General features: G+C 38.5%; 1 protein-coding gene across 1 annotated transcript in view; it reads right to left on the bottom strand.

Moving 5' to 3' along the window:
• The window catches only part of NCOA2 (nuclear receptor coactivator 2), a 192,107-nt gene that overhangs the window by 5,501 nt on the left and 163,335 nt on the right, over window positions 1-23,271 (bottom strand). Inside the window, exons 13-22 of the mRNA XM_034065672.1 lie at window positions 21,777-21,987; window positions 18,556-18,765; window positions 16,260-16,475; window positions 15,592-15,721; window positions 12,945-13,110; window positions 10,760-11,038; window positions 9,823-9,900; window positions 9,066-9,300; window positions 7,540-7,717; window positions 5,088-5,286 (exon numbers count right to left, since the gene is read on the bottom strand). Of these exons, the coding sequence (XP_033921563.1) occupies window positions 5,088-5,286; window positions 7,540-7,717; window positions 9,066-9,300; window positions 9,823-9,900; window positions 10,760-11,038; window positions 12,945-13,110; window positions 15,592-15,721; window positions 16,260-16,475; window positions 18,556-18,765; window positions 21,777-21,987 (1,902 nt within the window). The remainder of the gene's footprint in view (window positions 1-5,087; window positions 5,287-7,539; window positions 7,718-9,065; window positions 9,301-9,822; window positions 9,901-10,759; window positions 11,039-12,944; window positions 13,111-15,591; window positions 15,722-16,259; window positions 16,476-18,555; window positions 18,766-21,776; window positions 21,988-23,271) is intronic.

Raw genomic sequence — 23,271 nt, 5'->3', positions numbered from 1 at the left:
CCAACTATTGACTTAGTTTTAATGACACTTATTTTTCTGCTTGTAAGCAATGGGAGAAAGATAGCATTAAATGGGAAAACGTGCAGCAGCATGCTTTCCTAAAAGTATGATCTCAACAATTTTCTGAATGCAGCCACAGGAAAGTATTGAAGCTGTGTATTTCTGCACAACCAAAGGCTCTGTCATGCTTAGTTATGTGGAAAGTGTGATTTGCCAAATTTACAGCATTGCTTTCTTAATCAAAGGATTAATCTCACCATGTAGGAACTGGTACAAAATACAAAACACAGCCCTGCAGCAAGGTTCTGAAATACTAGAGAATCCAGCTTTCCTTAGCAGTTATACAGGGAAAGAAACCTCTTCCTAGGGAGTCTTTGTTGGCTCGGTTCTCTCTGTTACTTCTCTCAGACTAGATGGATACTAATAGCAAAGATGTGCCCCTCCAGATTTTGTTGGAAGAAAAAAAGGTGTTTTCTGTGTCACCTGCGCTTTATGAGACTTATGTTGTAAATAAGAGGAGATTCTGCCACTGCACTACCTTGCTTCAGCTACAACAACCTGCTGCAGCAAGGTGGGGAGATAGTCTTGAATTTATCACACCGAAGTCTTCTCCTTTCAGGTCTTCCTGACTGTTGTTTCTATTGATATTCACCAATTTTGCAAAATGTCATAAAGCTAAACACAATCGCATGCAGCCACCTAAAGACCTGGTTTCAAACACTGCCAGAGACAAGACTGCAGTCCAATAGGAAAGGTTCAAAAGTTCAGATATTTTTGCCATGGGAACTTTCAACTCTGAAAAAATTGATCAAATTCTGCAAGACTGAGTGATGCTTTCTGCTTCTTAATAAAAATGGGCAGATTTTTAAACCTAAATGTGAAAATTCAAATCAGAAAGGAAGAGAACCACACTAATTTGCTCAGAAAGAAAGCAAGCAGACAGCTTTGCAGCTTTATTACATGCATTTGACTAAGCAACAGAATCCATGTTTGGAAAGTGTTTTCTGCTATTATTCAGCATTCATCAGAATGCACAGGCACAAATACCTTTTCTATTTGCTCAGTAGGCAAAGGAAGATAAAAATAAAAAGCATAAATAAAGACTGCATACTGAGTCATCAGCAGTTTTGGAACAAAAAGATGACTGCATGATTTGCATTGTGGCAGTTAGGACAGGTATGGGTAAAGAAGATGGTTCCAGGATGCGTGCCACAAAAACAGCAAAGGCATCAGTGACGTTCCTATCACAGGATCTCTTTACCAGTAACAATGCAATAATCCTGACTGGCATGGTATCAGATGCAAAAAAAAAAAATCTACTGTTTTGTTATATTCCATTTACCTCAGAACTCCTCGAAACAAAACACCCCACATTCACACATCAACTGTTCTGACTGCAATATCAATGCAATTAGAAAAGTATGGAAAAAAAAACCAGAGAAATTGAAGGGGTTTTATAATTTTCTGAAGACAAGTCAAGTGGTGTTATCAGATATGAAATCTGACTAAAACAAGACAGTAGTTGTTTTCCAATTCCTGTGCAATTAACATATCAATACACTTTCCCGATAATAAAGTAAAAGTATATACAAGGTGTCTAATAAGAAAAGTTTGTTGCCACACCAGGGGTCCTCTCATCCATGCTGAATAAAATCAAATTTCAAGCTAACTCTTTGTAGATGCCTGGGAAGTACTACTCTGTGCAAAATAATAAACATCTGCTTGGAGTGGACATCTAGATAGGGGTTTATTTCACACACTGAAAAGCCTCTTGCATGGGTTTCAACCTTTTTCTTGGATAGTTCAGTAAACAACACAGATCCATGACGCAAAATAAACAACAGGAACAAACATGGCAACAGTCCCTTTTGCGAACAAGAAAATGAGGATAAGGAGACAGTAAGTTGTGTGAATGGTGTAACACCAGGAAGGTTTAAACTTCCTCAATGCCTGGGGAAGCTGTTTTGGAAAGAGGGGACCTGCTGACCTGACAGGGTTCCTGGTAACAGCTTCCTAGAAGACACACTAGTAAGAGCAGCCTGAAGAACTTTTGTACCATTATAGGGAAGAAGATGATGATGAGACAAGGTCTGATCCCTGTAGCACATAAAAGAGTCTGTTAGCATCATAAATAGCAAGTCAATTTTGGGCATAACCTTAATTTTTCACTTAGTGATGCTGGGAACTGAGGTAGTAAACAAGGTATGTTGGAGATACACAAGTATGAGCAGATAAACAAAAACAGTATTTCTGAACTCTGGGTATATCTGTGTGATGCAGTATAGTGTCACAAAGAGATGGAAGACAAAGACAAACCAACTTGTTTGGTACTAAAAGTGATATACCTGTTTCTTACTAGGTAAATAAACCCAGGCATAGCTCTTTACTAACAGGTAATACATATGGCTTCCAAAACCATCCAATAACACGTGAAGTGTTGAATTGTTTTCAAAAGCTAGTACACATTTTTTGTGTACCATTGTTATTTACTGGTTAGAAAGAGATGAGCATGTGAAGTTAAAATTATGTATTATGGAACAAAAATTGGCATTGAATAAGTAGGTAAAAGTGTAGGTGACTGTGTAAAAAAACCCTAGAGAATGAATGAAATGGGAACAGTCAGCAGAATTAAAGAAAATGTAGTAATTTTTAAAATCATGTTACAAGAAAAAGTGTGGCAAGCCTAAGTTAATTGCTAAATAAATGTGCCAAATTGCAAAACACTGTGCCCTGAAAACATAAAAATATTATAGATTTTAATATTTAGATATACATTCTTTTTACTCAGCTCTCTCAGAAAGGAGAATGTAAAGCAGCACAGCAAACATTCCTAAGGACTAAAAAGTATTGTCTTGTGGCCCAGAAATGGCCCCTCAGCTGTCAGTTGGCCACCTCTGACCTAGATGGAGCATGAAACATTTGCTTGCAGGGTTTGCAGATGATGCAGTGCTGTGGTGGTAAATCAGGAAGAGAACAGGTTACTGATACAGAAAGAGCCAGGGCACTTTGATTAAACAGACTCAATCTAGAGAAATTCAATTTGATGTAGACAAAAGGAAGGCAATACATTTGGAAACAAAGAATGCAGGTTTCATCTATGTTGAATGTGCTGAGGATTTAGGGATCATTATAAGAGTTTCAGTATGTGCTCCCCAGTGCAACTTTGTTACCAACAGACCCAAGGCATCCCATGTATTGAAGTAGAAATCACAAGCAGAACTTGACTGTGCACAGCACTCAAATCACTGTCTCTGGTTACTCTGTTCATACTCCTAGAAGAGGTTACAGGAGTGGAGTTTAAAGTAGATCTACAAAAGGGACGGACAGCCTGAAAAACACATGTTGAGATGGATGTAGAACCTCAGCCTATTCACTTGCTGGAAGTCAGATAAACGCTGTCTTGAAACAAGATCTTGTACCTAACAGGAAGGAAAAGCAGTGTGACAGCTGTGCCAGTGGAAACAGTAGTCTGCATGGACATCTTTGAAATAAAACCAGATCTCTTTCTATAATGTATGTTTCTCCATTTGGGTTCATGGGAAAAATTATGTAGCATGGGCATGCTGAGAAGTCAGACTGGGCTGTTACCTTCAAATCCCCACTCTTTTCTTATTTTGGTTTTACTACTGTTTTACTACATTAAATGTGTGCAATAGTATGCACTTGAGAATAATAATAATAATAAAGTCAGCTATAATTGGGCTTAGCAACTGGGAATATCGGAGAAGGTGACAGATCTGGGAGTATCAAAATTACTTCAGGTCACCAGTATGTGGCAGCTGTAAAAGACAAATGTGATCTGGGGCTATATCTGTCTAGAGTATTCCAAGAGAAATGGGGAAGAACTAGTGTTACACACATGGCTCTCTGCACTTAGGAAATACTGATTCAAACTGCAACAGGTGCAGAAAAGGAAAGGGAATCTGAAGTCTACAAGAAGAAACTGAAACACTGTGGCTTCTTTAACTTACAAGAAAAACTTCAAGAAACCCAAAACAAAACAATCCAACAATCTCAAACCACAACAAAATCATTTTGATTAAATGGCTCTTTTTAAAATACAAGAAAAGAACTATTTAAGCTAAAGGACAATATTGGAAAAGCAAATACTCTTATCTAATTTGGGCTAGAAAAAGGAAACACATTAACAAGCTAATAATATAATCATCTTTAAACTGGAATGTTATGGTCTCAGAAAAAAGGTTTACAGTATTGTCCACCACAGCAGCAGAGGCTGTCTGAAGACACAAGAGGTACTTTCCTACCAACATTTCTAAGAAAAGTCCATAATTTCAAGCCTGTGTTTCGAACAAATGGAAATTCAGCTCTGAAACAAACATGAACCTGTTAATTAAGAGGACTTGTTTGTCATACACTCGTTAATGCACTGTGTGAGTTTAATTGCAGGTCAACAAATGGAAATGCTATTTTCCTTATTTCCTATACCCTAAGCAGCAATCTCAAACAAAACAGAGTATGTAAATCTCTCAGCAGAAAAGAACAGGTTACTTACCTATTGATTCAACAACCTATTCTACATGCACCACACTACAAAAAGTGTGGATCTTGTTCTCCTGCCAGTGTGATAGTTCTTGAAGTTGACTGCCTATTGTCTGGTACTACACACACAGCGGCTATAGAAACATCTTTCACACACTGGAAGCATCATTCACTCTTACCTCTGGGAAACAGCTGCCTGCCATTCTGTCCTAGCCTATTCTGCTGAGAAAATTAGCGAGGCCACTGGTGACCTACAGCTGTACTATGGAAACTTACCTACTGAGGATAGGAGCTAGATCAACACACACTTTCCATGGAAGTCCAGGAGCAACTACACGTGCTATCTACAGTGGTATTAGGTCAAAATAGGAGATTTAGATGTAAAAGTGCTCTCTATCTCATTGGTCACATTGGTTATCTGAGTGCAGAGCTAAAACCAAAGCTTTTTTATCAGCATCATTTCTCAAGAAAGCTAGTATAAGAAATGTAATGGCTTACAGCAGTTACAGCCCAACACAGCAGACCTGAAAAACTATCAAAGTCAAAGCAAATCCTCTGTCTGTCATCTCACATCCTTAAATTCTCACCTGCTCAGGACCCATGGAGGACAACCCTGATGTAGGCACAGAGGTCGCTGAGGTCATGCTGATCTGCCCTGTCATCTGGTTCATGTTGTTCATACCACTTGTGTTGGTTGCCATGGATACACTGATGTTCATGTTATTGTTGTACATGCTGGTGCTTGCTTGCTGCCCAAAATGTGGTGGGGACTGTTGTGAAAACATGCTACAGCAAGGAATGGAAAAAGCAGTGTGTCAGACTTAGAATGCTGAAGCTACTAAGAAACTATTTTCTTTTTAATATATCTTGAGCTAGAACTGATATGTACTGTCATTTATTCCAACTTCAAAGGAAAAATTAGATTTTAGCTACATTAATGTCTACTAGATTTTCAAAATTTAAGGTTCCATGTCTGTGCACAAAAATGCATGCCCTTGTGTGTGAAACTATGGCAGAGTACAAATCTGTTATGCACGTGCAATAACAGCCAATTAGCTGTCTAAATGGGCTGTGTATATATTCTAAATATGTTTGGGAAAGTAATTTTTTGAGAGAAAGGGAACACCTTTTGATCCCCTCAGGGTCACACAGCACAGGACTGTTGAGCTGAAATTGGACCTGGCCTGATAACTGTCTTTTTGCAAAAGAGGTGTTTGCACATACAAATATCAGATTTGTACACACAATTATGGGAAGTGGGCTCACAAATAGAGACATGCAATTGTGCATAAATCTATTTACAATATCTTAGCATCAGGTTTTGAAAATGTGACACTGTAAGAAACAACATAAAGTCTAAGTTAATTACCCTCTGTGTTACTTTAAGGCCATTTCAGAACAACTTAAGGAGGAGTAACTGTGGAAGAACTCATCCCAGGTTTTATTCAAAGTCAAGTGCTTTCTGGATAGTATCATCCTTGTTGTTATGTCAGAAGTCATATGAGAGATTGTTACATTTCCTAAAACAATCTTCACTGTTTATATATCAGTCTTTTCTACTCTTTGAGCATAATTCAACAGTCAGTGAAGGAATTATTACTGACAATCTATCAGCTTAGAGGATCTGTGTTAGACTGAAATATTGTGGAAGGGATGTGTGTCAGATGGCATGCAATAACCACCTCTGTATCAATGTCTGACTTTTACTTCCCTGTGAAGCACTTCTTCCACAGCTCAGGAAATCTTTCAGGGTTAACACTCAGCCTTGCACTTGGGTAGTCCATTAGGTTATTGCTGTGCACTGTGAGACTTGGTGGAGTGCAGTGGCATTCTGGGCACAGGACCAAACTTGGAGAATCCCACCATTCTCTTCCTTCCAATTCCATCTCTTTTCAGGCCACCTAACCCCATTTTCAAGTTGTTATCTGGATGGCTGAAACAGTACACTACAGATCATTGTGAATACTCAGTGGCTTGTGTAAACGCATCTGACATGTCTCCACAGTAAAGCTGCAGTTCAGCAAGCCAGCCTTTAGTCTTACCGAGCTGCCCTGCTGCCACTTCAGCAGAAGCCATGACTGTGGGAGCTATGTCTCCTGCAGATGCTTCAGGAAGACAATGAGGAAGAGGTATGGACAAGGATGATGATAAGAGATAAAACAGTTGCTTTAAGGGGAACTTCATTTGGATCAGCCTCATCACTGAAGCACTGGTACTTTGGGTTTATTAAATCTATATCAACCAGCAGGAAAAATATTTGTTGCTGGGCTAGGAGAGTAAGAGCAGCCTGAGAACTTCAGGATGACAAAAGCACTATGCTAGAGACCACTGTGTGCACCTCAGTGTCAAGCGATAGAGGTTGTACACCAACCTGATAACTCCTCCTGTCTTCCACTGAAAAGTGCAGATCATTGCCATCTGGAACCTTGTTGCTGCCTACTGATAGTGTTCAACATCCAACCCATTTAATGTGGAGAGTCTGATTATTAAAGCTATACCAACTGGGGCATGGGCCTCAACTGAAAAGGTGATTGCATCTGTCAGGCATGCTATGATGCTCTCAGAGAATGACAGTTATATGCTGACCCCCCCAGTATGTGCAAGCACTAATGGACTGAACCTGGTTGCACTCCAGCACTTAAAGTGGGAGGTGATAATCCAATCACCCCAATTCCGGAGCAGTAGGGAATGTATAGGCTCTGGCTCGGCTGATCCAGCCATGTGGAAAGCAGTGTGGGAGCATAACATGAAAGTCATTTGCAGAAGAATTGCATCCACACAAATGTTAGGGACTAGAGTTCACTGTGCAGCAGAGGTGCTTCGCAAGGACACAGTGTTTTACCAGTTATCACAGACAAAGCAATGCACTGTGTGGATGCAAGTCTTTAGGTATGCACTTACTCTGCCTTGTATGAAGACAGAATTTAAACCAATTCAACAAGCCAAATTGAAAAGAAATCTCTTTTAGGATAGCCAGTTAAAACTGAACAACCAACCAAGCAAACAATTACATAAAACATAGGTTTGAACTAGATGTACCTGCTTCCACCCATATTCCCTTGTGCCCACCCGTTCATCTCCGTAGAGGACTGATAGGCAGGATTAGCCTGAGACTGCTGAATCATGGGGCTTTGAGTATGAGCCAGTCTTGGGGACATCAGTGGACTCTGAGGAGTGGTGGCCCCTGTGAAGCCTGGATCGGGCTGCTGACTAATACCTGAAAAAATACAATGAAAAATTTAGCCATTGTCTGTTCAAAGTTAAAACAAGCCAAGAGCTCATACCTGCAGACATGTCTTTACACAGTCCTACTTATGTCATCTGGAACCTATAACCTTGTGTCTTAATCTGGCAATTAGATTACAAGCAAGACATAATCAACTAATACTGTATGTATAACCTTAAAACCATAATTTTGCATAAGTATGTTGGAGACCCATGTGCTCTAATCAATCCCACAAGTGGTCTGTCACCTCTACAGACCAAAAGAAAAATGCTGGCGCCTTTTTTCAGTTTAGTCTGTTTTAAGTTCATCACAAACAGCATACTCAAGAGAAACAAGTCGCTCTTAATGCTGGAGTAAGAATCAGGTGGTATGAAGGCTATCCTTATTTTCACTGTCTGTGTGACTTAACTTCCCTGTATCTCTGTCTTTATCATAAAATGATAACATAATTCATTTTCATAAAGTAACTACAAATACATGGAGGGAAAAATTATCATGATTTAGAAACTGGTGTAAAGGATACAAGATCAGTAAGAGTAGATAGAAAATTTAGAACTGGATGGACATGATTTGCTATAACAGCAGAACCTGCACATAACTTTTATTTAACTGTAATACTGCTTATACAACACTTATAAATAAAGACGCTGTATAACAGTAACTGTGTGGAGGTAAGTGCCACATGCATCCGCAGAACAAAGTGGTGTGCAGCTTTGTAAAACGTACAAACAAAATGGCATTTACTACTGTATTATACACAGGTATAGGGACATGAAAAAGAATGCTTTATCTGAAATAGAATTTTTAATATTGAAATTCAGTAGTTGTTAATTTTACATTATAATGTACATGAAGAATTATATTTCTTGGGGAAGAATCTGATATTTAAGCAATATCTCATTACAAAAATTAAAAAGATTAGGTACAGCTTTGCTTCTGGTCACTTTATGCTTCCATCCAACAACTGGTATCTTTATCCTCATTTGCACTTTTGTCATATAAACTGGCTTAATTCAGTCTAAATTCAGAGTCCCCCAAACACATACACGTGTGTTGATGTGTGCATACACACTTTTATCTGCATATAACTAAAACCGAACACACGCATCACACTTCTGCCATTGCTCAAAAAAGAGTGGTGCTTGGAGAATATGTGGTACTAGAGCTAGGAGAAGTGGAAAGGCACTATACTGCACCCCAAGGGGTCCAACCCTCCATGTTTCCCATCATTCCCAAGGAACCAGACAAGAGGATGTGTGATGGTAGCTTGGACCCAGAGCTAGGTAGGACATGGAGGAGCGAGGACTGCTGACATGCCCTTTGGGGGTGGAACCAGTACCGTAGTTTGGAGGAAACGGAAACTGCTGTGTGTTTGCCTGCGGGATCCGTGGATTGCTCATGGTTGCTGGTATGCCACCGGTGGCCACCATGCTGGGTGTCATGCTCAAGCCCTGCCCTCGCATCATCAGTGTCCGCTGCTGCTGCACCTGCTGCTGCTGCATCTGCCGCTGCCGCAGGTGCTGGCTCAGGATCTCCCGCTGCCTCTGCGCCAGCATCTGCGCGTTGATAGGGCCCTAGAGGGAGAACCATCAACAGCTATCAATAACCCCTCCTAAGGCCAGCTGACCAGTGGAGGCATCTCCACTAGAGCAATCTGGAAGATTCCAGCTCTTTACCCCCACCACACAAGTAACAATAATATAGAATGGGAGAAAATAATCCTATTAATACTTCTCCTGGGAAAGACTTCCAACAGTGCAAGAGTCAAGAAGTGAAAAAATACCAGTGTTTAATGTTGCAGTGATTTGTAATTGCAAATTTAATAGCTCGTTTAAAAAACCCACATCTTTAGGAAATGAGAAGCTTGGTTAAAAATGCAGTTATATCTCTAGTAAATAACTAGCCATGCCATGTAAATATAGGAAAGATTCTTGGAAATAAAAGAGTAAAATACTTCTTATCATACAGACTGCATTATTTGTATTAAAGCTTTAGAACTGGTTGTCATGGATTTAGTACATAGCATTATTACTGTATTTAACTGGGGTGAGAAAGAAGAAAACAAAATAATTCTTTTAAAGTACTGTTTCTTTTACCTGTGTTGGCACTCCAGGTCTCAAAGACAGATTCATATTGGAGACACTGCTGATCTGATTTATCAGTGGCTGCCGATTCTAAAGGAAGAAAACAACCCAACACCAAATCCCCAAAGTTTTTAGAAGGAAAACCAAAAAAGGGAAATTTTATATACAGAAGTATATGCATTTATTTTCCCATCAGCTGGTTTAAGTACTTAGTTTCACATATTTAAGCTAGGTGTAGTTTTCCTGCTCAAATCATATTATTATTCATAGAATCCTGTTTCTTAAGGAGATAATACACTATACAAGTAACAACATGGGCACTAAGCTGTTTACCAAACATGTTACCTTTACAGTTCCCATTCCTTTTGAGTTTGGACTGGACTGTTGAGGTTTACTCTGAATTAGACCCTATCCTGATGTTTGAAGGTAGAAATGATCTTTCTTCCTCTACTAGAAAAGCACTGATATCTTATTTACAGCACTATAAACCTATTTATATAAAAATGAAATAAGAAACAACAACTTAAAATGATCCCCAAAAGTAGATCAAGGCCAAGTGAAAAAGAAAAGATGTAGGTAACAGGTAGCAATAAAAGCATTTAGATTGCTGGAAGAGCCAAGATATAACAAACAGAAAGAGTTGTATAACAAAAAGCATAACTGTAGCCTTGCTCAAACAATTAGTGAGACTAGGTTTAACTACTAGGCACATTTTTTGCACAGTATTATAGAAAAAATAATAGAAAGATGCAAAAAAAGATCAAAAAAGAGAATGTGCAAGGTACCACCTCAGCAAAACTCATGATGGCTAATGTTCAGAAGTGGAATTAGGCTGTCACTAAAGAGGATACACACTTAAGACCTGGTCTATGTGTAGCAAGCTGACAGCAGGTGCCACTCAGGAGAGGCACCTGTGCTGGTGTGGAACCAGGCATGGTAGGGGCTTTACCTGCTGTGCCTGGAGCCTGTGCTGCAGCTGGAGGCGCAGCTGGTTTGGCTGGTTCTGCACGATGCTGGCGGGCCGCAGGCCGGGCCGAGGCTGCATACGCAGGGCTGCATACCCCGGGCGCTGCCCCATGGCGTGGAAGCTCGGGTCCTGCATGGGTGCATAGCTGCCCTGTGCCATTTGCGCCTGCGCCGCATACTGCTGGGAGAACACTGGAGCCTTCTGCTCCATCAGCATGCTCGACTCCTGGCTGGAGAAGGTCTCAGGGTCAACAGCTTGGCTCTGCAGAAATACATGAACAATAGAAACAGTTGGTAGGATATGGCTTTTCACTAGATTTTTTGAGACTAATATAGCCCCCCTGCAAAATCAACCTTTTAGGATGTGAATGTTTTGAAGCAGAAAATTACATAAATTATCTTTACCTAAATATAAAACTTAAAAATAAATAGCATTGTATTTTTGAGTGCCAAAATGTATTCATGTGGACAAATTCCTTCTCTCCTTTTATTTTTCCTTTATTTTTTTTAACAAAGACTCATAATCTTTGTCATGTTCTTAACATAGCCTTTGTATCATTCTGCTAACAAATGAAAACCTGGAATGAGAAACGCTATATCAAAATCTGTAAATGAAATGATGGCAGCATATTCTGTCACTGATTCTGAGATAAATTCAAAGACGTTACAAATGAACAAGTAAATTTTTATCAGTATCTTTAAACAAAATAATGGCTTCAAATAAAGATGCCTGAAACTATTACAGAAGCTAATCTGAACAGAATGCCTAATTCTTTCAGGGTACTTTAGCACAAACTGATTATCCATTAACATAAAAAGGCTAACATAATTCTAAACTCCATTCTAGATAATCCCCTAATATTTGCTCTAGCCAGAATAATTTCATAGCTTATTCCATGCTGACCTTGGAAATCAAGTTACTCTAAATTTCAGCACTCTTATGAAAGAAAGACTATAAGCTCCTACAAAATGTTTTATGGCTATTTTAAAAAACATGTTCTAAAATGTGACAGTTCTCTTATTTGCAAAATTCTTTAACTGTTTCCACTGAGATTCTAATTAAATAGAAATATATTTACATCTTAGTTTGAAATAAAGCAGTATTCATATTTTTTTGTGGTGATGTTTCAAAAGCTATGTAATATTGCATGAAAGTTTCACACTGCAATTGAAGTTCACCAATGAATTGTATCTCCATCTTAACACCTCTCTGAGTTCTGTGTTGTACCAAATAGGCTTGGAGATAGCTCTCTCATGTTTAAGGCAGGACTTCATTGGTCCTATTTCATATCTAAAATGCAGAACTAGTTCAGAAGTTACGCTCAGGGTGCTGATGAGTGCTGGGAAATGAAATGGGTATTCTAAGCTCTGAGAATATTAAATCATTATCATGTACAGCTGGTTTTGGAAACAAAATTTTGATGCCAGAAACATCAAAACCCAACTTTTCCCTAAAATCTTTTTTACTACACTTTTTTTTGCACCATTGAGAACTGAAATGGACAAGAACAGGGTGGAAGCCAACAAAAATAGCTATAAGGAGAAATGAAAGGATGAAAAAGAATAGAACAATTTCATGCTGGGAAGTTTAGGAAGCATGTTCGTTATTAAAAAGAAATTCAGTGTTAAGTGTTTAAGCTTCATCCCTTAACATATATTAATTAACTAAGGGAAAAAACTGTGGGTGAAATGACATGTTACAGGCTTGCTCATCGAAAAGCTGGTTGCCCCCATTGCACACAGGTCTTGATCTCGCTTCTCTGCTCCTAGGTCTTCATATTCCTTGTTTTTCACCTTTCCTATACCTTGTTGCTGACTGCAGTCTTGCCTTTCTCCCACACGGCTGTTCCTCTGACCACCATATAAGTAGAAACCTGTTAGGTTTTTTGGTTTTGGTCAGGTTAGTTGCATGAAGCCTAGTGGCTCAGCACAAGTCAGGAGGAAAGCTAGGTGAGAGTGGCAGGGGAAAGACTAAACCTGGGGCTGAAGGAAGCTTTTCAGGTTACATATGCCATTAGACGGAGTCCCACCAAAATATGTAACTCCATACTAGCCTGCAAGAAGAGTTTTTTATTCCCCTTCTTCAACACACGTTATACCTCCACCTTGACAACAACATATTGTTTAAACACAACAACCTAACACATGCAATGCAATGCCCAATATACCTGGCTGACTAGTTCTGGTATTCCTAGAGCCCTGTCGATTTCTTCTAAACCATCAAAATTCCTTAATGCCATGTAAAGCTGATCCAGGAGAGCACCCTCATCACTTGGTGACTCTGATGAAGGATGATTACACAAGAGATCATCTGGTGAGCTGCCAAATGGTTGCCTGTGAAAACATGAACACAGCATTGGTAAACAGCTGCTGAAACTCATGAAATAGTATCAGCGGATTAGTACTCAAACTGAACTAACAAGTGCAGACAGAAATTGTTTTAATCTCTGCCAATTTTGTTTAGCAAATTGTTCTGGATGAAAGTTATGTTACCCAAAGAAATTACTAAATTCCATGGTTAATGCCTGTCAAGATCCTACAAGCATGGTGTATCCAACAAGTAAGCAAGCACACCAAAGGTACAGTCAAGTGGCTTTTTTATATTACAGGGTCAGCAGAGGAACAAAGTCAGTATATAGTCACTGAACATCGAAGATTAAGGAATTTTTAACTAATTGTAACTTTAAATTTCAGATGTCACAAGTAGAAAAATTAATTTCCCCAACACTTTTCTTAACTGGTTTTCTAGCAGACTAAGCAGGGCAAAGAGATCACAGAAAGATCCCAAGGACTGAGCTTACAAAAACCAAACATCTGGAAGAGCTAGCCAGAAGCATGAGGGAGCAGGGAGAAAAGGACATTCCCCTTTTTGTTTGCAGCAAAACACTGCATCAGCTCAACCAATCTTATGGAATTGCACACTTGGGTACCAGTTTATGCACTTGGATATGTGCCTCAGAAGGGTGTCAGCAAGAATTTGGATACTGTCTGGCAAAGTATGTTGGCTCTATAAATCCTGCTTACCTCACCCCTGAATTTGTATGCAATGCACACTCTCACTTACAAAGGCAGAACAGAGGTTTATCCTGAACCTAAAGGACAAAACTTACCGAGAAGAAAACTAAATCTGAAACACCTTATCTGCAGCCAAGTGACATGTTTTTGCTTTGCAGTTCACATGAGCTCTACTTCATGCACAAGACTACAGGAGAAAATATAAATAGCAAAGCATTTTGCAAGCAAGAGCAGCTACTATATGCATATCATGGAAGAATCTCATCCCAGATAATTACTGAGAGACAACAAAAGCTGTTACACATGAAGGGAGGAAACAGCACTATATGTGAACCCTTTTTACATGTCTATTTGGAAAAACAAAGAAACATGTTTGTGTATTTAGTTTCCATAATGAGATATATGGTTGCCATGGAAGTCTAATCTCTATGCCAAAGCTAAGCAGAAGGAAAAAGCTGCATCGTCAGGCTATATGCTTAAAAAAACCAAAGGATGGCAGGGAACAAAACAAAAACATGTTATTTTTAATTAGATCCTGGACTGTAAAAAATAAAAATAAGGATATATATGATGCACCTTTAAAACATCACAAAGTATGAATCAATCTCATGTATCTATCAGGTTCTATAAATCTCACAGATGGATTTATAAATCAGTAAATCACAGGATCACAGAAAAGTAAACCAGTAAAAGGGAAGAACAACAAAAAAAAAACCTTCGAATAAAATTGTTTTCAAACTTTAAAGATGTCTTATATGATGGGATCTATGATCTGGAAAAATCATTGATGAGGCTAGCCAAAAAAACTTCCTCGAATCGTATACGGACATGAGTACATGTAATAAGAAAAGTTTAAAATGTTTGCCAAATTTCTGTATGTTACATAATGACAATTGCTTTGGTTTTTTCCTCTATTTACAATTGCTTTGGTTTCTTCCTCTATTTCTTTTGTATAGACAATGATAATGTCTAATATTTCTCTAAAAGAATTATTTTTACTCATGATTTAATTTTATCAAACTTAATACTCATAACTATAATAAGATTATAAAAATATAAATCCCAGAGATTACTAAAACTGGAAATGGCAGCACTGATCAATTTGTCGTCTCTGGGTGTAAATGATCAAAATATGGTTACTTTCAGATGCAACACAATGGGAATTCTTTTCACCACCTTCAGCTACAAGGAAATACTGAGAAATGCAAAGTGACAAATGCAGAGATATGCATTTGGAAGAATTGTTTGCCTATTATTTGATGATCAAATATGGCCCTGTATTTCATTTTATGGTGTAACTTTTTAAGTGGATAATTAAGTTATGCAAACAGTGCTTTTGTCATATGGACATCCTAACTAGGGGAGAATTAGCACCAGGAAACATCTTGAAAAGCATGAAAAGTAGCAGAGAAAATGACACACAAACTTACAGATAGTAGTTTTGGACATCCTTTCATAATGAAAAATAAGCAAATTTAGTCACAAGATTAACCTTTCTTCAAACACTTTTTTTCCAGCTGCTTCCTTTTAATTTTCTTTTCAATGCTCGCCCCATTTACTACTGAAAAATATCCAAACTTCACTGTGATAGAACTTCCAACTCTTCCATCACATTACATGGCAAAGAGAGCATTTATATATAAGTATTACCAGAACATGTATACATTTCCTGAGCATAATGCAGGCCTGTATTTAATGCCTGCAGGCATTAAAATGGTATGTAGAATTTTGTTTCCCTGAGATGTATAAATTATAGGCCTGGGAAATCTTTCCATGTTTTAATGTGACACTAAGACTCACCTGTTCTGATTACCAAAAGTTGCCTGATCTATAGGCAAGATGCTGTCTGGCCATGGTGCAGTCTGATTTGGAGGTGCCTGTTGTTGGCTATACTGAGGTCCTCCTATATTCATCTCTAATTCGGATGGCCCTAATCAAGGAAAAATAACCATATAAGAATCTACTTTCATGCTAATGCTTTCCATTAAATTATCTATGTTACAGTAAAAGCAAACAAAACCACCAAGACATCAGTAACATCACTATTAAAAGCATTACAAATTTTTGTGAAAAACTGCTCTTAAAATTTGAGAAAATAGCATGAGAGAGCTGAAAGTGGTTGAAAACCATAAAATAGCAGATACAACACCATAGATGCAAAAATTAGTAAGATAAGCAGGAAAAAAAGACAGCATATAAAGTCAGTATCATAATGTACTTGCTTTATGATATCCTCTTTCTTTGGCCACACCACTGTGGAGCTACAGAGTAGCAGAAATTGTTCATATCAATACATGTATTAAAAGTCAGTGTTACATACCTTCCTCCCCACTTCCACAGGAAACTTTTACTGTGGAGTACAGTTCGCATCAAATCTATAATCGAATGATTTTAGTTTGATTTTTCTTTTTTCTGTTTTCTGCTTCTGACAATCCAGCCCATGCCAAAAAAAACCAACTACAACTTACCCATATTCATGACCTGAGATGGAAGCATCTGTCTTGGGCCAGGCTGGTTGCTGGGTCTCAAGGGGATGCTGGCCGTGGGGTTGCGGATCATGCCTGCTTGCACTGGCCTGTTCATGGCATTAGCTGTGGGTGCACAGGTCACCCTCACAGCAGGAGCCTGGCTTCCCCAATCTCCAGATGTCATGGCAGGTCGAGGGGCATTGCCACTGATCATTCCTGCACAAAAGACAAACAAACTTGGGTGCCAGCACATGGTTCAGAACACCGTAGCATAGTACTGTAGCATTACCACTGCCTGATGAGCTGCATCTTTAGCAACAAAAATGTAGCAGTTTCACTCAAAGCACATTATACTACCACTGCCCGTCCAGATGTGCAACACTATAGAATGATGCCTTATGCTGCTTAGTCAAGGGATGCTGCTTAGTCAAGGGACTGGAGATTATTATACATTTTACAAGAGGAAGATCCTTTTATCATTTCCGAAACGCTGTTCAGAGTAAGTGTTCCCACATGCAGTCTGCAACAGGTGCTGAGGGTGTGTGGATAGGCCTAACTTCCTTCCTCAGGAAATGAATCACGTTTGCTGATGTGTCTGTCAATGCTTTACTTTCCAAGCGCTAAGTGAGAATGAAGAATTGAGTAACAACATGTTATCGCTACACACACTTACAAATTAGGAGGATTGAATTTAAAGTCGCATTCTGCAAACATCTTTTGGTGAGTCCTTTCATTCAGGACCTATAGGCTTCTTAGTTTTAAGGCTCACCCAGAGAATCTTGAACCAATATACAATGCAGGGAAATTACTCACAGGAACTTTCCGATAGATGCTAAAGTTCATTACCGTTATTTTAGGGGAAGTCCTCCTACATCTACTGTAAACAGCTGATATGCTTTATTTACACTTGGAATATATAGAGTACTATACTCTGACAGTAGCCAAAAAAACCCAACCAAACCCTAACACAAAAAAAACCAAAACTATGAATGCAAGTCAAAAAGACTTACATTCATAGTATTTAAACATTTCAATTTTATAGAGTCAAGACAGCAGATAAAACACTGATTTCAGATTGGACTACTGATCTCCTCAGTTGCATTTTGCAACATCCTTAAATGAATACTAAAAACCACACAACAATTATTACTTATCAGTTCAATTATTTGGTGACAAATAAGGAGAAAAAACTCTCTGAAGAGGGTAATTGTTTCAGCTGCTATACAAAATTTGCTTTAGTGTTACATCCTCAGGTTGTTCTATTTGTGTACATACTCTATCAGATGAAATATGTGGTGTGCTACAGCAAATGGCAGGAACACAGATAATACTCTAACTTGTATACATAAGATGAATAACATCCTCTAATATGTATACAAAACATGAAAGTAATAGGTCAATTGAAAGACGACAAATTGACCTCTAAACTGCTTAAATAAGGTATTTCAGTGTCTGCCAGCATGTCTTTTTTAAGACTGATGCAAGCTAAACATAAAATGTTCACAGTGAACAGCCATCTGAAAGGACTTAAAACACCCATTTATTCACTCATCTCTTTGCAGTTGCTGCACACTTGGACAGACTCAGATTATGCAGTAGCTGAAGTAAGTCAATCAGTCAGACTTCTTTTGTGAAATCCCCTGTGGTATCTCTGTACAATATTAGGGTAACATGAAGAAATCAATGCACCACAGATAAGGCATACTCCATGACAAGTGGTAATACCACTGCAACATCTGATGGTTCCCAAAAAGTTTATGTTTCAAAAAATGATGAAAATATTAACATTTCTTTAATTTAAAATGAGAACTAAGGCTAATAAAGGATAACTCAGGACAAAACCAAGGCCTGTAGAGATACACATCATAAGAGCAACTGTATTGCACATCATTTTGTTTTCAAAGAACTACCTCTAGAGACAAGTGGTTCTTTTATTTGCTTTTCTGAGGCAGAAAGATTGGATTTTTAGTTACGTAAGCCGCAGATGAATCTGGAACATTGATGGGAACCAACTATAATTGCCAATACTCTGTTTCATCTAGAAGATTTCAGGTAGGTGGAAAGCAGTGCATAAAGAGCAGGACCAAAAATATGCAGAAACAGAAATTCAAAATAATATGCCAGTACATAACAGCCCATAATTTTTCCCCAGACTTTTTGGAAAGTACTTAGAATAACCTGCACATGTAATAACCCCAATTTATAACATTATATAACCCCAATATATAACATTAAGTTAAGCATGCTATATTCTGTTACTCAAGTATATTTGAAAAAAAATGGAAAGTCATCTTACCTGTGCTGCTGTTGCCTAAAGTTCCTTGATTCCCTATCATTCCTTCATTCCTGCCCATCAGTCCTGGCTGAGGTATCACTGAATAGGGGCTGCTCGTTCTTATGGGTGGGAAAGTTCCTGCACCTGTTGGGTTCTGCAGTGTGATGTCAAGTGGTAAGTTTTGGTTTGGTAATAACCTGCCCAGTTGCCCTGCTCGTGGGTTATTAAAAGCTAGACAGGAGGAGCAAAGAAAAAAAGCAAAGTTACAAGAATGGAAACTTGCTAAAGAAAAAAAGAACCCAAACATACTTGAAGCTCCTAGGTTGAGCTATTTAGTGCTGGATGATTTACCCACTCTATATCTGTCTGAGAAACATCCCTTGACATTTTTATGTAAATTTCAAAATGGAACATTCTGACACTAAAACAGATATAATATAGATTCTTAAAACTTTAAATGGTGCAATTTAACTGATGGAAGAGCCACTACAGCAAAATATACCATTATATGATATGCATACTATAGTACTAGTTAATCTTCTACCTAGTAGGACTGTACCTGCATGCAGATGTCATCCTGCAGCAGGTTGTTAGGAAATATCTCTATTTTGAAGTTTTCCAGCATAAGCTATACCCCTGAAGAAGTTATCAAATTTAAGGACAGACTGAGTCTATGTTGGATGCTGTAACCCTATTTCTATATCTCCCTCTCTTTTTTTTTTAATATATTTTTTAAAAAATAAATACTTCCATGATTCAGCAATCACAAGTAAGTGGTATGGAATTAGAGCTGTGCCACCATAATATTCTGGTAAACAGAACCATACATGATGGGTACTGTCACCTTTATATAGCTATTTTCTTATCTTGAAGTGTTTCATGCTCTTAAAATCAGCCTCCACAAATAAAACTGCACAGTGCCTCAGAACAGTGAGCTTCAGACTGTGAGTGGCAAGCATCTCTCTCTGCAATGTTCCAATGTATGAAAGCATCCCCTATGTGCACAATTAGTTCTCAAACATGAATCAAACCCTGACCTTGTACCTATGATTCCATTTCCAAATCGTACCAACAAGATACATAAAAGTAAATTAAGAACTTTTGTGAAATTATTATTTGCAATACTTCGGATAGCTTTGCCTAGGAGAGTGTCTGATATAATAGCATCCTTTTCATATGCACCACATTACAAAGAAGTTAAAAGAAATTCTGTCTTATTTTAGATCAAAGTTCCGATACTTTCAAAACTGATAACTTAGATGAGGTTTACTAAGCTTGTTAAAAAGTACAGAAACAACTTGTAACAAACATCTCTGACTTTTCTTCTTATTTTATAAAACCAGACTACAAGAACTCACTGTATTTATTTATTTATTTTTAATGTAAGTTCTCTGCCTGGAGAATTTGCTTATATGTATGTATAGGAAATATATCTCATCACATACACCTAACCATAAAATTAAGATTTTGTCTTGGATGTCTGTTGAAACAAGCAAAAAAAATAAACCTTAGGAGACAAAAAATTACTTTCCCAAGCTGAAGGGCATAATAAAGTCTAAGGATTGAACCAAAACTGAGCTTCAGTGACAGTTTCAGAACAATTTGTCCCAGAAGCTTAAAAAAAAATCACATAGATGGGTAAATTATCATATGGGTATCTTTTTGCCAGTACCCACTGATACTACAAAAAGGAAAGCTGGAAATGCAGCACAAAAACAAACATCAACACAACTGATGAGATGTGTTGGGCTTCTTTTGGTCAGGATGGGACACGTGAAAATACTTCTATATATTAACAGGTAAAAATATTTTAAGCATTTTTCATGTAAAACCTATAAAATGAAATCTGGTTATTTCTTCAGAAAAAAAAATAAACTCCCTAAACCTTTTTTGGAATTACGTCTGATGTGACATTCATTTTACATCGCTTTTTTGTGAGCATGTGAAAAGCCGCTCACGATTTCTGTATGCTCTTCTACTGAAAACAAGGCAGAACTTCCCAAGGGGCATTAGGCACAGACACAAGACTAAGCTTTGGGAAAAAAGTTTTAGTGTTTTAATTTACATGGGCAATGGGATACTGCTTTTACAGAACTGCTGCTAACCACACCAAGACAACTCTCATTTATGATCATACTGTTACTGTACTGCCAGTAGCTTTGAAAGCATGTTTAAAGCTGGCTTAACTCTGGAAAGCCAAAAGGCTACAGTGGAAGAAACCAGCAGATACTTCTTTAGAAAGAATATGCCAAAGATTTCAAATGTACAGATTTCCTTCTGACCTATGTGCTGCTGCTGCTAGAGCCCCCATACTCACAAAAATTAGTACATTAAATCACAGCATCTCTCTCTGAGCAACACTGATAACAAATGATAATTTAAGGATCTGTAGTGGTTTAAATATGAATTTAAAACACTGATATTTGTTATTAATAGTAATACTAATATTTATTTAAACATTGCTAAATAATAATTTGAGTTCATTTGAAAGTGGCATGGTGTTATTTTAATATCAACAGAATTGTTAAACATATTATCTAAACCTTATGTTTTATTAGAAAAACACCAGCATACATTTAAGAAAGTAAATACCTGCTGTCATCCTAGTCAACAGGAGAAAAAAAATGAAGCAGTGGCTTTTTATGCTTCAGCGTTCATAGCTGATAAGACTACTGTTTTGCTTGCTTTCCATTATTCTATGGTGGCAGACAAATATGTCAATGCTGATTTGTAAGTTAATTCATAAAGTTAACGAACACTGTCAGTCTGAAGTGACTCAAAGGCCACATTTTCAAATTAAACTTGGGCATTCCTGTTAATCATATGCTTTTCCATTAATCTTGTGGGGTTAGATGACTCGCCTTCACACTTAGAAAGGCCTCTCTTCTCCCTTTTACTGAAAGAGCTGCTGGAAATGAGAGATCTCTAAATGCACATGTTCTCCATGCCAATGTCCTCGCAACAGCAGCACCACCTATAACCACAGCAGGGGACATTTCATTTAGTTTGAGGGTACCCCTTAATATTCCTCAGAGGGCTCGTAGGGTGCTGCTGTGTCAATTAGACATAAACCTCCCCGTGTGTTACGAAATGGGATGACCGCAGATGGCGCTATGCCATCACGCAAGACCAGACCAGGACAAGGAGCTGCCCCACTTCCTGCCCAGGCAACCCATGGGCATCCCGAACGCTGCTCTGGGGGTTCACAAGCTTGGTGACACATGCGAGGAAGCTGGACTCACTGCTCTGTGAAATCCTCATTGCTGGTTTCTGAGTGGCCACAGCCGCACCGGGGCTGCTGTCACTGGTGAGCTGCATGAGGTCATTGATGATGGCTTGCTTGTCGACTGAGCCTGCTGGAGCGCCTGGGCGGCTGTCTGGGAAAAGCTGCGGTAACTGGCTGTTCTGCAGGTCATCCAGAATCTCCTCCAAGTTATCCAGTTCACTGCCTTGCTGCAATTAAAAAAACACAGACCCATAGTACATGTCACCGCTCGCCTGCTGCTGGTGTCCTGCTTGTGCTGAGCCAGGCAGCCCCCAACCATTACAACTGCACTGGCTTCGGAGGCTTCCTGAAAGAAGCCTGATGGTGAGGCAGCTCATATAGTTGTTGAAAAGGGACTGTGTAGGCTCCCCAGGGCGCATCTGCCTTGCATTAGGGAAGTGCAGTGTGGCACTGGCACCCCTTTCCTGACACCCTAGCATCAGGTTATACAAATCCATATGATCTGTATCCTTTGGGCAAAGGGGAGATGACCCTATGCACTCTGTGATCAGTGCAGACAGCAGGGCTAAGCTGGTCAGGACAGAGATCCAACAGTGATGAAATGGGGGTTTATGTAGGTATAGCCAATATTCCTTTCAGCACCGTTGTATTTCTAGTCTCTTTATGACTTGATTAAAAGCATATGATGTAAAAGTTGCTCCATGGCTAAAACAATTCTCCATACACATTTTCTTTGTTATATTCAAAGCCTTAACACTGAATAACTCTATATAAGTTAACTGGCAAGAAATAGACATTTAAATTAAATTCTATAAATGACAACCTGTCAACTAGTAACTAGATTTAGGAATTTATTTTGCTTATGACTTCCAAATCATTGAAAAGAACTTCTCTATTGTAAGAAAAAAGAAATAAAGAGAAATCTAGTTATATTCATTTCAGTAGAAGACTATCATGAAGTAAAGATAAGGAGACAATTAAGTTCATCCTACACTAAACACTGACCTGAATGTTTTCCTTAAAAATGTGGATTTTCACATCCTTTTCTTTTTTTGTCAGATTGTTTTTCTATAAGCCCTCAGAACCTTTTTCTGACTGAAATCTGGAAATTTCACAAATATATTCTCCAATCCTAAATCTTTAATGGGATAAAACTCTTTTGGGTAATAATTACCAACAGGGAGTGTCCAGTCTTAGTTACCACCAGGTTACACAGGAAACATTTCATGACAGTATTTATAGTAAAAACTCCACTCAAAATCAATGTCTGCATTAGGAAATGTGCAATGATGTAAGAGAGGCAGAGAATGAGCAGGCAGTCATAAAGGATGGGAAACTGAGGACACCACAAACATGCACACAACTGAAATACAATTCTTCCTGTGTTTTTCTGTCCTTGTTACTTATTTGAGAGCAAATTACATCACAGATCACAGGATAACGTAGAGATACCTGAGATGGCTTTAACCTACCTACTGAGGCTCTCTCAGACTTGCTAGGAAGCACTGCAC

Source organism: Melopsittacus undulatus, chromosome 1 (assembly GCF_012275295.1).
Source record: "Melopsittacus undulatus isolate bMelUnd1 chromosome 1, bMelUnd1.mat.Z, whole genome shotgun sequence".
Classification (NCBI taxonomy): domain Eukaryota; kingdom Metazoa; phylum Chordata; class Aves; order Psittaciformes; family Psittaculidae; genus Melopsittacus; species Melopsittacus undulatus.
The sequence above is the reverse complement of the archived record's forward strand: the minus strand, read 5'-3'. Positions and strand labels throughout refer to the sequence as shown.